General features: G+C 41.1%; 1 protein-coding gene across 4 annotated transcripts in view; it reads right to left on the bottom strand.

Annotated features, from left to right (window-relative positions):
• Positions 1-10,893: 10,893 nt before the first annotated feature.
• dscama (Down syndrome cell adhesion molecule a) overlaps positions 10,894-14,353 on the bottom strand; it is a 71,976-nt gene continuing 68,516 nt past the window's right edge. For all 4 annotated transcript variants that reach the window (XM_060909362.1, XM_060909360.1, XM_060909361.1 and 1 more), the window contains 2 exons: positions 11,434-11,736; positions 10,894-11,210 (listed from right to left, as the gene is read on the bottom strand). In XM_060909362.1, the coding sequence (XP_060765345.1) occupies positions 10,894-11,210; positions 11,434-11,736 (620 nt within the window). The remainder of the gene's footprint in view (positions 11,211-11,433; positions 11,737-14,353) is intronic.

The raw sequence follows: 14,353 nt of genomic DNA, 5'->3' as shown, positions 1-14,353 counted from the left end.
CTAAGCGCTGCATCTTTGTCGGTGGATGCTAACATCGTACATGTCTCTGTTCCCGTTGACGCTAGCACCTCTGCTACAACAGATATTACCGATAAAGATGCATTGCTCTGCACAAACATTACAGGCATACAGTCTTCCGTTCCCCTTGATTTAAACACCGATAGCCCATCTCAGCCCATTCTAAAAATTTATCCAAAACGCCTTTTTGGCCAAACCTACCGGTCATTTAGTGCAGGCTGGTTTCAGTCACGGCCATGGTTGGAATATTCAGTCTTGCAAGATGGCAGCTTTTGCTTTGCCTGTCGCAAATTTAGTTTAAATTCGGACAACATATTCACCAAACGTGGGTACACTAATTGGAAAAAGGCTCTGGAAAAAGACGGTGGCTTTAACAAGCACGCTTCCAGCCTTGTGCACATTAGGGCGATGTCCGCCTGGCAGGAGTGTCAACGCCGTGGAGAGACAGGAGAAAGTATCGTTCACCTTCTAGGTCAAACTCAGATTGAAAAGAACAGATACTATGTGAAAAGTGTAGGTGAAGTCATACAATTCCTCGCAGTAAATGAACTGGCTTTTCGGGGGCACACTCACGGGGCTGAGAATGAGGAAGGGCTTTTAATCCGGCTGTTCGAGTATACACTCCTCAAAGATCAAAAACTGAAGGATATCGCAAAATGCACCACCGAAAATGCTAAATACACGTCTAACACCATCCAAAACGAGATGATTGAAACTCTGGCAAAAATGGTTCTAAAAGAAATCAAAAGGAAATATGATGAGGCTGACACCCCTGGCATGAGCATCAAGTGTGATGGCACCAGGGACCGCTGTAACATTGAGAACCTGTCAATAATAATTCGATTTGTCCGGAATTCCAATCCAGAGGAACATTTAATTGGCTTAGTTGAATTGGACCAGCTTAATGCTGAATATATGTGCAATCAAATCCTTTCACATTTGTCTGATCTGGGTTACAGTGCAAATAATTTGGTCTCCCAATGCTATGATGGTGCTTCTGTTATGTCAGGAGTGAGGGGTGGTGTCCAGGCCTTGCTACAGAGCAAAGTTGGCAAAGACATCCCTTATGTCCACTGTTACAATCACCAACTACATCTGGCAGTGGTACATGCAATGCAGTCTGAGCCTCTAGCAAAGAAGTTCTTTGACTGGTCTGGTGCAATGAACACATTTTGTCACAGACATTATGTTGTACATAGATATGACACCCCCACGCTGAAAAGACTCCTTGAAATCCGATGGACCAGTCATCATGATGTCACAAAATCAATTGTTGACAATGAGGATGCCATCAGGCAGCTTCTGTCTGAGGTAGCAGACGATAACACTGCTCCTTTTGACCTCTGTACAGAAGCGTGTGGTCTTCTGACCCAGCTGAACTGCCTGAACTTCTTTGACACTGGTAGATTTCTCCTTCGTGTGCTTGGTGCGCTGAAGCCAGCCAATTCAATTCTCCAGTCACAAACAGTAGATTTATGCACTGCAGGAGAGGTGGTGGCAGCCTCACTGAGTACACTGAAGGAGTTACGTTGCGACTCCTTCTGGGAGGAGCATTTCTCTCACAGGTGTGTCATCAGCTGCATGTGAAAGCTCTTTTTCTACTCTGACTCGCATTCTCACACCTCTCCGAAGAACAATGCTGCATTCAAGGAAGACACATTTAGTCATTCTGGCACATGAAAAACAAATAACAAAGAATTTGGATATGAATGAATTTGTTTTAGAATTTTCCAAATCTAACCGCAGACTAATACTGTAGATATTCCAGGTTATACACGAGAAACTGATCACTTATCTAACTAGACTGAGAGCAATTTTCCACTATTCTTGTTCTCTAGTAGGTATAGTTCTTTAATACACCTATATTGCAGCCTATAAGTTCTGTTTGTATTCATAAAAAAGGGAAAAAATATTGATATAAAAATGTTCCATTGCTTCTATTAATCACACAAGTCCATGTAATGACAGGTCCTTTCCTTTTATCACTAGATGCAGATATGGTGCATAATGAAGCCCAACCTTTTTTTCATGTGTCTGTTTTTTTCATGTTTGACCCTCTGAATGTTTATGTGTGAGTATGGATCTCAACTTACACTACATTCCAAATTATTATGCAAATGACTTTTTTCACTGATTTTCCTGAAGAGTCAATAGAAATGACAATCGTCCTAATTTTCAAGTCATCAACCGTCAGTGTACAAATCAACTGTTTTTGAACGAACCTTCCAATGCTAACTGTATTTTTTTTAATTAAAAAAAAAAACTAAAAATGGACTGTTCCAAATTATTACGCAAAATAGAGTTTCAAAAGATTTTTGTTCTTGTAAAGAACTAAAAATGGCCATTTGTGAAATTGGAAGCATTAGTAGGTGATAATTACTGGAATGAAAACCTAGTTCAATCAAAACATCTTATAGTTCAAATTGCATTACTGGATTTGTAGCAGATTCAGAGCCCAGTGGGGCTACCCAACTCCCTGGGGTCAAGCAGATGATGATGGTGAGGACGATGATGATAAAAAGTAGCAAATGTCACAAGAGCAATAAACAAAACCTCTTCCAAGCAGTGCAGATTTCCCACCATTATGTTATTTTATCCACTTTGCTTCAACCAATCACCAGCAACTATCATTTAGGAAATCTTGTCCTATTAATTTGCTCATACCCGTCTGAATGCGCTATTAATCATGGGAAACACGTCTGATCACGAAAATGGGGGACTTATACACACACACATACACTACAATAAGAAATGTAATTTGTTGCCCCCCCAAATAAACCAAATGCCCACCCAAGCATGACATCCTGGCAACGCCTCTGGCGCTCAGCAAGCACCTCAGTGTGATCAGCCGTTCGTTTAGCGACAGAATGATGGAACTGTCAGTGCACGCTCAAAGGGAAACCTGTAGATGGCAGTAATGCAACACTGTGGATGCCAGCTGCCGTAAAAACCAAAAGAAGAAGAAGGTAAACCTGTGCATGCGCACACGGACTTCCTGTCTGCTTGACTGCGCCAAGCGAGCGATTTCATGCACATTATTTGCTTTAATCCCCTCAAATTAAATAACTTCCCAGCCACAGAACGGCCTGATATTTTGTGAGATATTACAGAAATAAACAGATATCACAATCACCACATTTCAGACGGAACTAAATTTCACCGATTTTATGAACTCAAAAGGCCGTCTTGCTTTCAAAAGTCTGCATGCTTTTTGGAGAAACTTTCAAAGAAACTCTTCACAGGAACAAATTATACACTTTATAGTTCAAAGTTATTTAGAGCTGCTTCTGAAAACTGACACAACGAGCTGTTTTAGCCCTTTTACACTCAAGCATTTAGTAAATCATGGATTAATGAAGAGAAGGAAGCTGTTAACATTTTCATGAAAAAAAAACACCAGACGTTATAGTACTGAGCTTGGTTATCATGTGAGAAATGATATTTGTACTTCACGTGAATGAAATGTATTAGATTACGGACTCATCATGGAGTCGATGACATTCCCACAGAATCTCTTCTTGGGTGAACGTAAAGGGAATGAGGAAGTTTTAGAGACAGGAGAACAGAGCCAAGTCCAGAGCTGGTTTATGAAAAGAATAAAAGGGGAAATTAATTGGAAATTTAACCAAATCAGTTTGATTTAAAATCACAGTAAATATATTTTTATTGGCACCCTGGTTCCGGCTGCCTCAAGCAGGAAACAAATGCAGGTCTTGGACACTCATAACTGAACAGAACCCACTAAAGTGCAGGTAATCAAGAGGATAGAGCAGTGAAGTGAAACTAAAGACAATAAAACTAAAGAAAACTGAAAGCAGAGAAAAAAACATCTCTTCAACAAAGCAGAAAAAACAGAATTCAAAATAAGAACATTTTTCTGCTTTTCAAAAAAAAAAGAAGAAAAAAGAAAGAAAATCAAAAACTTGAGAGTGGCTGGGTTTATCAAGACAAGGCCAACCCAGCACAGAGAGAAGACTAGAGCAGAGCTCCAGTTTTCAAAATTACCAACACCAGCTTCATTCCCCCCCCCAAAAAAAAATGGAGACAAAGCATTCAGGGTGTGGCAACCTTCCCTGAAATAGAGCCCAGGGACAGCTGAGAGTGATTGAGAGTAATGAGCTGGCAGACTGTTTCTAAACCCCTCTGTTGGCCAAAATCGGCCTTAAAGGCAACACAGCTCCAGGCCTGGTCTTTATATCAAGGGGGAAAAAACCATCACCACCACCACACACACCACCCACATGCACGGAGAAGCAGATCAATATTAATGATTCACCAGAGTAAAGCAGAGGAGTTTTGCTCTCTTCATTCTCCACATGATCTGAAAAACTCACATTAAACTCATTGTTTATGAGTTCTGTTTCCTCAGAAGACCACATCCAGTTAATCTCACTCTAACACGTTATTGTTTCTATAGTAACAGCTCATCACCAGGACTTACAGGGTGGTGGATCTCCACAAATCAACCAGCTTTCCAACACAAAACACTGAAGAGTTTATCAGTTCAGGTTTCTTGGTAATATGACGAGCTGCGGGTTGTTGGTTTTTTTTTTAAGCTTATTTATTCCAAGACAGAGAGAATAAAGAGTTTGGTGAAGAAATGAATGGTTCTCACTACTGTGACTGAATTCAGAACAGGAACTAGTTTGTCTTGTGGCCATTTCACAGCATTTAATTAGTGTAACTACAAACAGATAAAAAGTGTCATGTTGATTAATAAATAATAATGGTAATTGTTGCCAAAGTGCTGAGAGATGAGAGGAATGAAATGGGCTGTTCGAAGGAAAATGGGAACGAACTGGGCTTCATCACACCACCCTGATGGTGATGATTTTCCTGTAACAGCATGCCCCCGGTCTTTCATTCCTTACTTAATGAACATGTTCTAACCAATCAGAATTAAGAATTAATTTGCTGTGTGGGATAATTTTCTCGGATGCAGTAAAAACGGAATCGAGTTTATTCAGAAGAGTGAAACTGACTGTACAGGCCAGGATTCTGTTGGCCATTAGGGGCCTCTAGTGGACACAGGAAGCCTCATGAGATGGGACGTTTTTCCAAACAATTGTCTCTCATGTACACACTGACTGTCCACTTTCTGTGCTTTCATGCAGTGATCTAATCACCCAATCATGTGTCAGAAAAGCAACACTACAGCCATACAGATGAAGATCAAGAGATTCAGTTAATGTTCACATCAAACATCAGAATGAAGAAAAAGTCTGATCTCTGTGACTTTAACTGTGGCATGGGTGCTGGTATCAAAAGTCTATAGTCTATAATAGTAGCTCATATAATCACTCTTTACAACTGTGGTGAGCAGAAAAGCATCTCCAAACACACATTCCATCAAACCTGGAGGTGGATGAGCTACAAGAGGAATCTGAGGCTATCGTGAGCACAGACTCTTCCACACTGGACAGTTTAGGACCATGTGATTCCCCCCGCCACAACGTCAAGTTAAATGAAGAATGTTCGGAGTTCATTACTACACAATAAAATCCATCAGTGAGTCTTTGGCTTCATGAACATTAGACAAGTAAAGCCTGGAGTTAACATCAGATCAGTGTATTTATTAACGATGCCACTCTAAATATTCTAAAAGATGACAACCTCAAAAGATTAAATTTATGTCAAGTGTCAAATCTAATGTTTAACAAAATAATGTTCACAGAGCTGATGATGTGAAAGGTGATTAAAACCACTGTTTGTTGCTCGTTAAGCTTCTCGGATACGTTTAAACACTAAGCGACAGGTCAACAGACAAATCAGTCAAGTGAACATTACACAGCTGATTTGTTTAAGGATGATATTGAAAATGTTTTGCTATTTTTTTTTTTTACTGTTTTATTTCTCATGACTGTGGAATCACCTTAAAATCCAACATCCAGCTGCTGCTGCTGCTGCTGCCGCTGCCAACAAGCAGTTCCCGACCACACAGCTGGGTATGTTTTAACGCCCATAGTCCCCTGGAAAGGCTCATTTTCCTGTCTTCTGAATAATAATAATAATAATAATAATAATAATAATAAAACATTTGGTGTGATTGTTAAAAATCAAAAATGGTAAATTGTACATTTTAACATCTCATTATCTGTAGCCGCTTTATCCTGTTCTACAGGATCGCAGGCGAGCTGGATCCTATCCCAGCTGACTACGGGTGAAAGGCGGGGTTCACCCTGGACAAGTCACCAGGTCATCACAGGGCTGACACATAGACACAGACAACCATTCACACTCACATTCACACCTACAGTCAATTTAGAGTCACCAGTTAACCTAACCTGCATGTCTTTGGACTGTGGGGGAAACCGGAGCACCCGGAGGAAACCCACGCGGACACGGGGAGAACATGCAAACTCCGCACAGAAAGGCCCTCGCCGGCCCCGGGGCTCGAACCCAGACCTTCTTGCTGTGAGGCGACAGCGCTAACCACTACACCACCGTGCCACACATTTTAACATATTACGATAAAAAAATCGTACAAACAGAGTTAAGCAGTAAAAAGGTAACTGTCATCGCTGTTCAGTCAGGTGAGTTGCTTATCCAGACTTTTGTAAGAACTTGTGTAGCTGGAAGTTCTCAAATGTAGGGCAGTGTAAGATTTCCCTGTTAGCTGGTTGGCATAATAATAATAATAATAATAAATCTTGCACTATTGGGAAACACTGAAGCAACTCCTCAGGGCCACATTTTAACAGCATGATTAAAAGAAATAAAGCAGGCATAAAATTCCCTGATGCAATCTCCATCTCCGTCCTGACAGCTTGGCACTTCTTGAAACAGCGGAAGTCCCTGATGTGGCACATCAGCCATTATTTACAGCGGGTTAATAGCTGAGAGGAGTGACGGTGTGTAAATCTCTGTCGACTTGTTTAATTTGCCGTGAACTTGTGAGGAGGACGATGGAGATGCACTTGTCACACAGAGTTATATATTTCCTCATTATGCTGACATGCGTGATTTAGGAACACAAAAGCAAGTCTGATGGTGAAAGGTGAATACTGAAAGCTTGTGAATCAAAAGGCTAATTTCGGTGAGGGCTGCTCTCTGCTCTTAGTGGACTTGTGTGGTGTCTGAGCTTCTGCACCCAGATGATAGATAGATAGATAGATAGATAGATAGATAGATAGATAGATAGATAGATAGATAGATAGATAGATAGATAGATAGATAGAGTGTCCTGAGCCACACTTTTCACTAAATTACAATTCTGATGACTTTTACATTCTCCTGCTCTTGTTTTGTTAGTTGACCACACACACACACACACTCTCTCTCTCTCTCTCTCTCTCTCTCTCTCTTTCTCTCTCCCCAGTCTGAGAGATCTACAGATTCAGCAGGTTTGTGATGGGAAGGCTCAGTTTAGGAGAGAATAAAATCAATAGAAGAATTCAGTGTGATCCTGGAACAATATCTAGAATTCCAGAGAGGACGAAACACAACCCCAAATCAGAAACAGTCGGGACGGTGTGTTGAATTGAAATTGAAATTAAAACTGAAAACAGTGATTTGTAAATAATCTGTGACCTGTATTTCACTCAGAACAAGACAACAGCACATTATTTGATGTTTTAACTTATTAATTGTATTTTGTTGTTTTAAATAAACACGTTTAAAAACAAGTTGTTACAGTAAATCGTTCCCCACTTTATAATGCTCCCGTTCCTTCTCTCAACATGTAAAAGCTGTTTATGGACTGAAGACTCCAAGTGATGAAGTGGTTCAGGTGTTATTTTTGTCCCGTTCTTCCTGTAAACAGGTCTTAAGGTGCGGAACAGTTCGGGGTCGTCACTGTCATATTTTTCATTTCTAAATTCTCCACACATTCTCTATTGGGGACAGAGGGGACACGCCCTCTCCTTCCACAGCCACGCCTTTGTAATGTGAGCAGAATGTGGTTTTGCATCGTCTTGTTGAAATCTCCCTGGAAAAGACGTCGTCTTGAAGGCAGCAGATGTCGCTCCAAAATCTCAGTGGACTTTTCTGCATTAATGCTCCATCACAGAAGTGTAAGTTATCTTTACCAAGGGCACTGACCCAACGCCATACCATGACACACCCTGGCTTTTGGACTTGTTCCTGTAACAGTCTGGATGGCCCTTTTCCTCTTCAGAGCACACGGCGTCCATTTCTTCCAAAAAAAGACCTGGAATACTGATTCACCTGACCACAATACCCATTCCCACTGTGTGATGGTCCATCCCAGACGCCTCCGAGCCCAGAGAAGTCGACGGCGCTTCTGGACACAGTTAACATAAGACTTCCTTTTTCCACAGTAAAGTTTACACTGGTGTTTGTGGCTGTAACTCCGTATTGTAGCTTGATAAAGGTTTTCCAAAGTAATCCCGAGCCCATGCGGTTCTATCAGCTGTAGATGAATGACGGTTCCTGATGCAGTGCCATCTGAGGTATCGGAGATCACGGGGGTTCAGATTAGGCTTGGGCCCTTTGCCCTTTACACACCAAAATTCCTTCAGATTCCTTGAATCGTTTATGATGTGCACCGTAGAAGGTGAAATATCTAAATCCCTTCCTCAAAAATTTTCTCACACATTTGTTGATAAACTGGAGATCCTGGGTCCATCATTGCTCCTCAAAGACTCGGCCTTTTGTGGATACTGATTTTCTATCAAATGAATGAATGATCCTTTATTGTCATTATACAAAAAAACATGATTAAACCACTTGTTTCAAATCACATCATTATTTAATTTTTTGATCTCATTACTCAAGCAGGATATGAAGCGATTTATTCGTTAATCATTTGTAAGAGTGTTTACATGAAAAATGTGGTGTTTATGGAAATCATTAATTCAGATTTGTATCCTGTGCTTGCTTTATGAGTTTGTGTAAATGTTTTTGTATAAGGAGACTCTTTAATTTGAACCTCAACTGATCTGCTTCAAGTCGTATGATTCGTGAGGAGTTATTGCACATTTAGTGTGAATGAAACACACTTTTAGTGTCATCTGTGTCATTATTTATTTGAAAAACGTGCTGGTCAAAACAATGCAAACTTGGAACAAAATAAGTTTTAGCCTTATTGGTGAATCAGACCAAATGATCAGACTCCAAAATGTAATGTGAGGAAATCCGACAGGCGTATCGGGACGTCCAAGCAGTGCAAAAGCGGCATGAGGGTAAGTTTATCAGAAGAGTCTAGAAAAGCGATTTTATTTTTCTCTCTAACATCTGAGATAATATTTAGATCATTATCGCCCCTCCTGTAGGAACGTTAATAATGTAACTACTCTCCATGCTCAAGAAGATCAGATAAATATATGCTCTATGCTCATGGGTTAGACCCGCCCTTTTGCTTTATCATCACATTCCTCACATGTCCATGTGTGACAGTGATGTGTGTTTCTTTCTTCCATCATTTGCAGAATTCATTATCCATAGCAGACGGAGAGATCTCATTGGGGAACAGCCTTTTATTAATGGATTGGAAGTGCATGGGAAATGTTTATTGGAGTGACACAGCTGTGAACACCCTGTCCAACAGAACATAGTCAAACAAAACCATCTGTATCATGAGCAAAACCAAGAAGAGAGGGAAAATAGATTCATCTCAGCAAATCTACTGGCGTCTCACTCATCCCTGGTGCTCTGTGAGATAGATGCGAGTCTGATGCAGAGCCACACCACGTCGCACAGAGCCACACCTTTTCACAGATTTCCACAGACTCGCATTCTCGTTCTTTAAGGGAAAGCGCATCGGATTGTCTCAGTATTTCTTTTCCCTGTAGAGGAGCATCACTGCAATGCAGCAAAAATAAATCTAGTGAAGACAAGAGTGCGTGTCCTGCAGACACAGCCTAGTGCACTGTACAGGGGTGGGGTAGGGGGGCGGGGTTAAGGGGAGGTTAATACGCAGACATGGGCTAGTGCAGCAGGAGGCGGGACTTCCCCCCAGACATGTGTTGAATAGTTACCTTGTAAACACCTGGTGGTAATTTACACCTGAATAAACAGTATCAGCTCGTCCACCCCTTCAATTCGTACACACCGTAGGTTTTGTTACAGTACAGTCGAAAGCATTTCTGTTATTCTTTATAACCCATATTGCACCATCAGAAAGTGGGACACAAATATTCAGCAATCGAGACTCAAAACTTTCCTAAAACGATAAATGTGCAAACATGACTAAAGGACTTTTTTATTATGAATCGATCAAAATCCAAACTTTTCCCTGTATGACCCACAAATAAAGGTGTTTTTTTCTCTTTTAATATATATTATTTATATATTAATTTATAGTCATAAGAATACTAAATCTTTACATTTGATCATTTTATAGTGAAAAAGAAACAAGGAAAAAAATTGCAAAGCCGGATCATCTTCCAGCTGTTCTCTATTTCAGGTTTATCTTTATCTTCTTCGTCGTTTTTACTGGTCGCTCCCCATGCATCCATACGAAAATTTGACCTTTTAAATGTTAAAAATCTGAAAACAGTGACAACTTTGGAACAGTGGTGATCACACACTCGCGCTCGCTGTCTCTGGAGGATTCATTCCATGTTTTGAGATTAATTTAATTACACAAATAAAGTTCGGTAGAAAAAATGGGCTCCCAGTCATCATAGTGCACACTAAATGCTAACATAATAATAATAATAATAATAATAATAATAATAATAATAAATTAATCTCCCATCTGGAGTGTTCTTTTTTTTTGTTTTATGAAAAAGTGAATCCACGTGTTTTAAAAAAGCGTAAAAGAAAGTAAGGAATCGGCAGTGGCCCTCGCGTCAGGAAAGGCCTCTATGTACAACTGTGTGATGAGTTTTTTGCTGTGTGTGTATGTGTTTGTGTGTGTGTGTGTGTGTGTGTGTGTGTGTGTATGTGTGAGTCCAGTCCATGTCCTCTGGGTTATACCAGTGTGTAGGACTTGGCGTAAGGATTGCTGCTCTGTTTTAAGTGTCCCCGGGAGTCTAAGAGCGACTCCTGCGACGTGCTGAGCTTGGCGGCCTGAGCCAAGTCCGATCCGGCTTCTCTCTGTGGCAGTGTGGAGGCGCCGGAGCTCGGCTGCCACTGCTGCGCCTCCCGGGCTGCCGGAACCTCCACTGGCACCGGCACCAGACTCGGCCTCTTCAGCGACCGGCTCTTCTGTGGCTCCAGGCCCGACGCGGCCCGGTTCAGCAGGAAGTCCATGCGCAAGTATGGTGGCAGGTGCACCAGCTCGCCCCCTGCAGGATGACAAAAAGCAGATGTTTATCTGAGTGACTGTAGAGTTGTTATCACCCAGTTACTCATTATGCTCCATGATTTAGGTTTTTATGAGAAGGTACTGAAATCGACTGTTCTGAGATCACAACAATTTTATTTCATGATTATGGCAGACTGTAAGAGCCCTAAAGTACAGTCCAGGATTTTTACTTCATTCAAATGTTCTCTCTCGCTGCTGCTCACCTGGCCTGTGGGCTTTGGGCACGGCCATGTTCATGACCCTACATGCGTCCTGAGGTTTGGGCGGCGAGGCCGTGAACCTGCATATGCCCGACTCGGATGGGGTGCTGGACGTCAGGCTGTCCGTGTAGTCATTGGTTCCTGCCGTCATCTGCTCGGAGGATGTGTCTGAGATGAAGCACTCTGTGATGGTGAACTTGGCATGCCGGAGCTGCTCCTCCATCTTAGCATGCTCGTAGGCCCGCGCCAGCTCCTCATAGGTGGACGAGGCGCTCTCTGTGGACACCATGCTGCTCCGGGCTCGGTCTGGAAACACCACAGAACAGGCTAATGACTCCAGCTTCCTTTCAGAGTGGGACATTTTATTAGCTAGGTGGTTATTGTTAGCGGCAAAGACTGTGAACATTTATTCCTTGACCTAAAATTTGTGTAAGACATTAGGGTTAGGTCAGCTCATGTTAGCTAGCTAGCATTAGTATTTATGATTAGAAAATCCTCTCAGATATCAGTTTAAATCTTTAGATGGCTAGCTAGTGTTAGCATGAACACTTTTGAATATGACTTGTTATTAGCACAGAACATTGCAACCATTGATGCATATCATTTAAAGAGGTTAAAGATCAACTTATGTTAGCATCGATTATAATCATTTATCAACTGGACTTGAAATTCCTCTCAGATATCCTGTCAGGTTAGCTCATATTAGCTAGATAGATAGCATTAGAAGTAAAGCTTGTGAAATATTTTCAGTAGGAATGGAAAATTCTCTCATATTCTCAGTTTAGGTCATTTTAGCCATTGTTAGCATTGAATATTTATAAATATGAGTTTTAAAAAAAAGACCCAGGCGGCTTTCAGAACAGAAGGGTGCTGTCTTGTTGCCTCGCGGCTGTAATACACACGTGTCTAAGGACTTTCATTTCGAATGATGTTTTAGGATCGCATTTATAAATAGTTGTTTGTGTGACGCCAGCACACCGTGTAACTAAACCAAAGTTAGCTAGTTGGCTGTCAGATACCTCACAGATCATCTCAAACAGGTTGAGCTGGTTACAGTCAGGGGTTTATCAGGTAGTACAATGTTTATTTCTTGTTAAGTTTTCAAAAATCTGAGTGGAAAAAGCCCAAAACATTCTATATTTGCTTACAAATTCACTTTTCTGTGAAGTTCAGTCCATCATCTTTATTTATTTTTCACAAAATTATGACAAAGAAGCAGCATCAAGGAGACATCGATGTTGCCTTCAACTGGGGGCAGTTTGAAGGCATCTGAGAAAACAGGAAATGAGTTCAATCAGTTTCGAACCGTCCTTGATGCCTCACTGTGATGTTAAACATCCTCCTGAGGGAGCAGGTTCCCCGTTTCGAACACACCCTCAGTCTGTGATCTGAACAGATAGCTGGCTAATATTAGCACTTAACATTGCAAACATTTATAGATACTTAAAATCATGCTAATAGTGAATTGAAGGTAGCTAGTGTTAGCATTGATGATTCTTAACAATTATGAAGATGGCATTAATCGTATCCTATCTTTAGCATGAGCTAATTCATCAGTGAAGGATACCTGTTGAGTTTTATGACAGGACACTTACTTAGGGTGACCAGATTTCCCGAGTCGAAAACCGGGACACTTTGCGCGTGACCGTGATACTCGTGCACACACACGCCTTTTGATGTAAACATGTGCCGGCTCAAACCATGGCTCAGACAGGTGCTTTTATCATTTTGTAGAAGCTCACTTTTATCAACATTTCAGAGAATAATCAAGTATTTTCTTGTTATCTACATGTACTTCTATCATAATTCAGTTAAAGTAAGAAAATCAGACAACAGATGTGATGATAGGGAACGGAGAAGGAACACTTACAGTGTGTGCAGTCGGCTTCGTGCGCATTGTTCTGCGCCTCTCGGAGGAAGGGGTGGGTGCCCTGTAAATCTTTGGAAAAGGTACATTTTCTTTTCGGCATAATTGCTGCGGCATTACTGCTGCTAGCTGCTAGACAAAGAACATTTGCGCCAGTTATTGTTTATTTTATTGTTGCATGGCAACCCGTTCTGTTGTCTGGAATAATGTGGCTAAATAAACACCCATGCCACAGGGCCAGGGGGCAGTAACCAGGACAGTTTGCGATTCCTGTCAATTCATCAAAATAGTAAATGCAGACATTTCTCCGCTAATGATTCCCACGCTGCTCAGTCACAAACATCGCAGATGGCGAAAACCAGGACATATCCGTGTCCCGACAGACTTTTGTCGGGACTCGGGACACACAACCCCAAATCGGGACTGTCCCGGTAAAACCGGGACGTCTGGTCACCTTACACTTACTCCTTCTAAATCCTCTGTTATAATGTTATCTAGTGATGTTGTTGCTGATTTATTGACATTTTAAAATATGACTTTCAGAAATCCTGTCAGGTTAGCTCATTGTAGCTAACTAGCTAGTTTTAGCTTTGACTATGGTTTAAGTTAGCTCATTTTCAACATTTTTTGTCAGTATTATAGATCTAACGAGCTAGTGTTCGTGTTGACTGTGAACATTTCTAACTGACTTAAAAATCCTGTCAGGTGAGCTCATCTTGGAAAGCAAGCGAGTGTTAGCGTTGAAATGTATGAACGTGACTTAAAAAATCTGTAAGCTGCTAACTCGTCAGCGTTGGATCGCTGGAGAGTACCAGCACTGAATATTGAATATCATGTTATATAGCACAGTAGTGTTAGCATGAGAAGCACCACTGTTAGCACGTATTAGCTGTAGATATAGAAGGTTAGCTGTTGGCTAACAAAAAAAAAATTCACAGAACTAGAGTACATCTTAGTTAATAGTAATTTGTATCCACCCCGAATAAATTAGTGATGTTTTTTGTTTTACTTGTATTGGAGCTTTGAAATGGCTTCGTATTGATTGATGAACACTGA

The sequence above is a fragment of the Neoarius graeffei genome, chromosome 25, assembly GCF_027579695.1.
Source record: "Neoarius graeffei isolate fNeoGra1 chromosome 25, fNeoGra1.pri, whole genome shotgun sequence".
NCBI classification, from domain to species: domain Eukaryota; kingdom Metazoa; phylum Chordata; class Actinopteri; order Siluriformes; family Ariidae; genus Neoarius; species Neoarius graeffei.
This window is presented reverse-complemented; position numbering and strand designations above follow the sequence as displayed.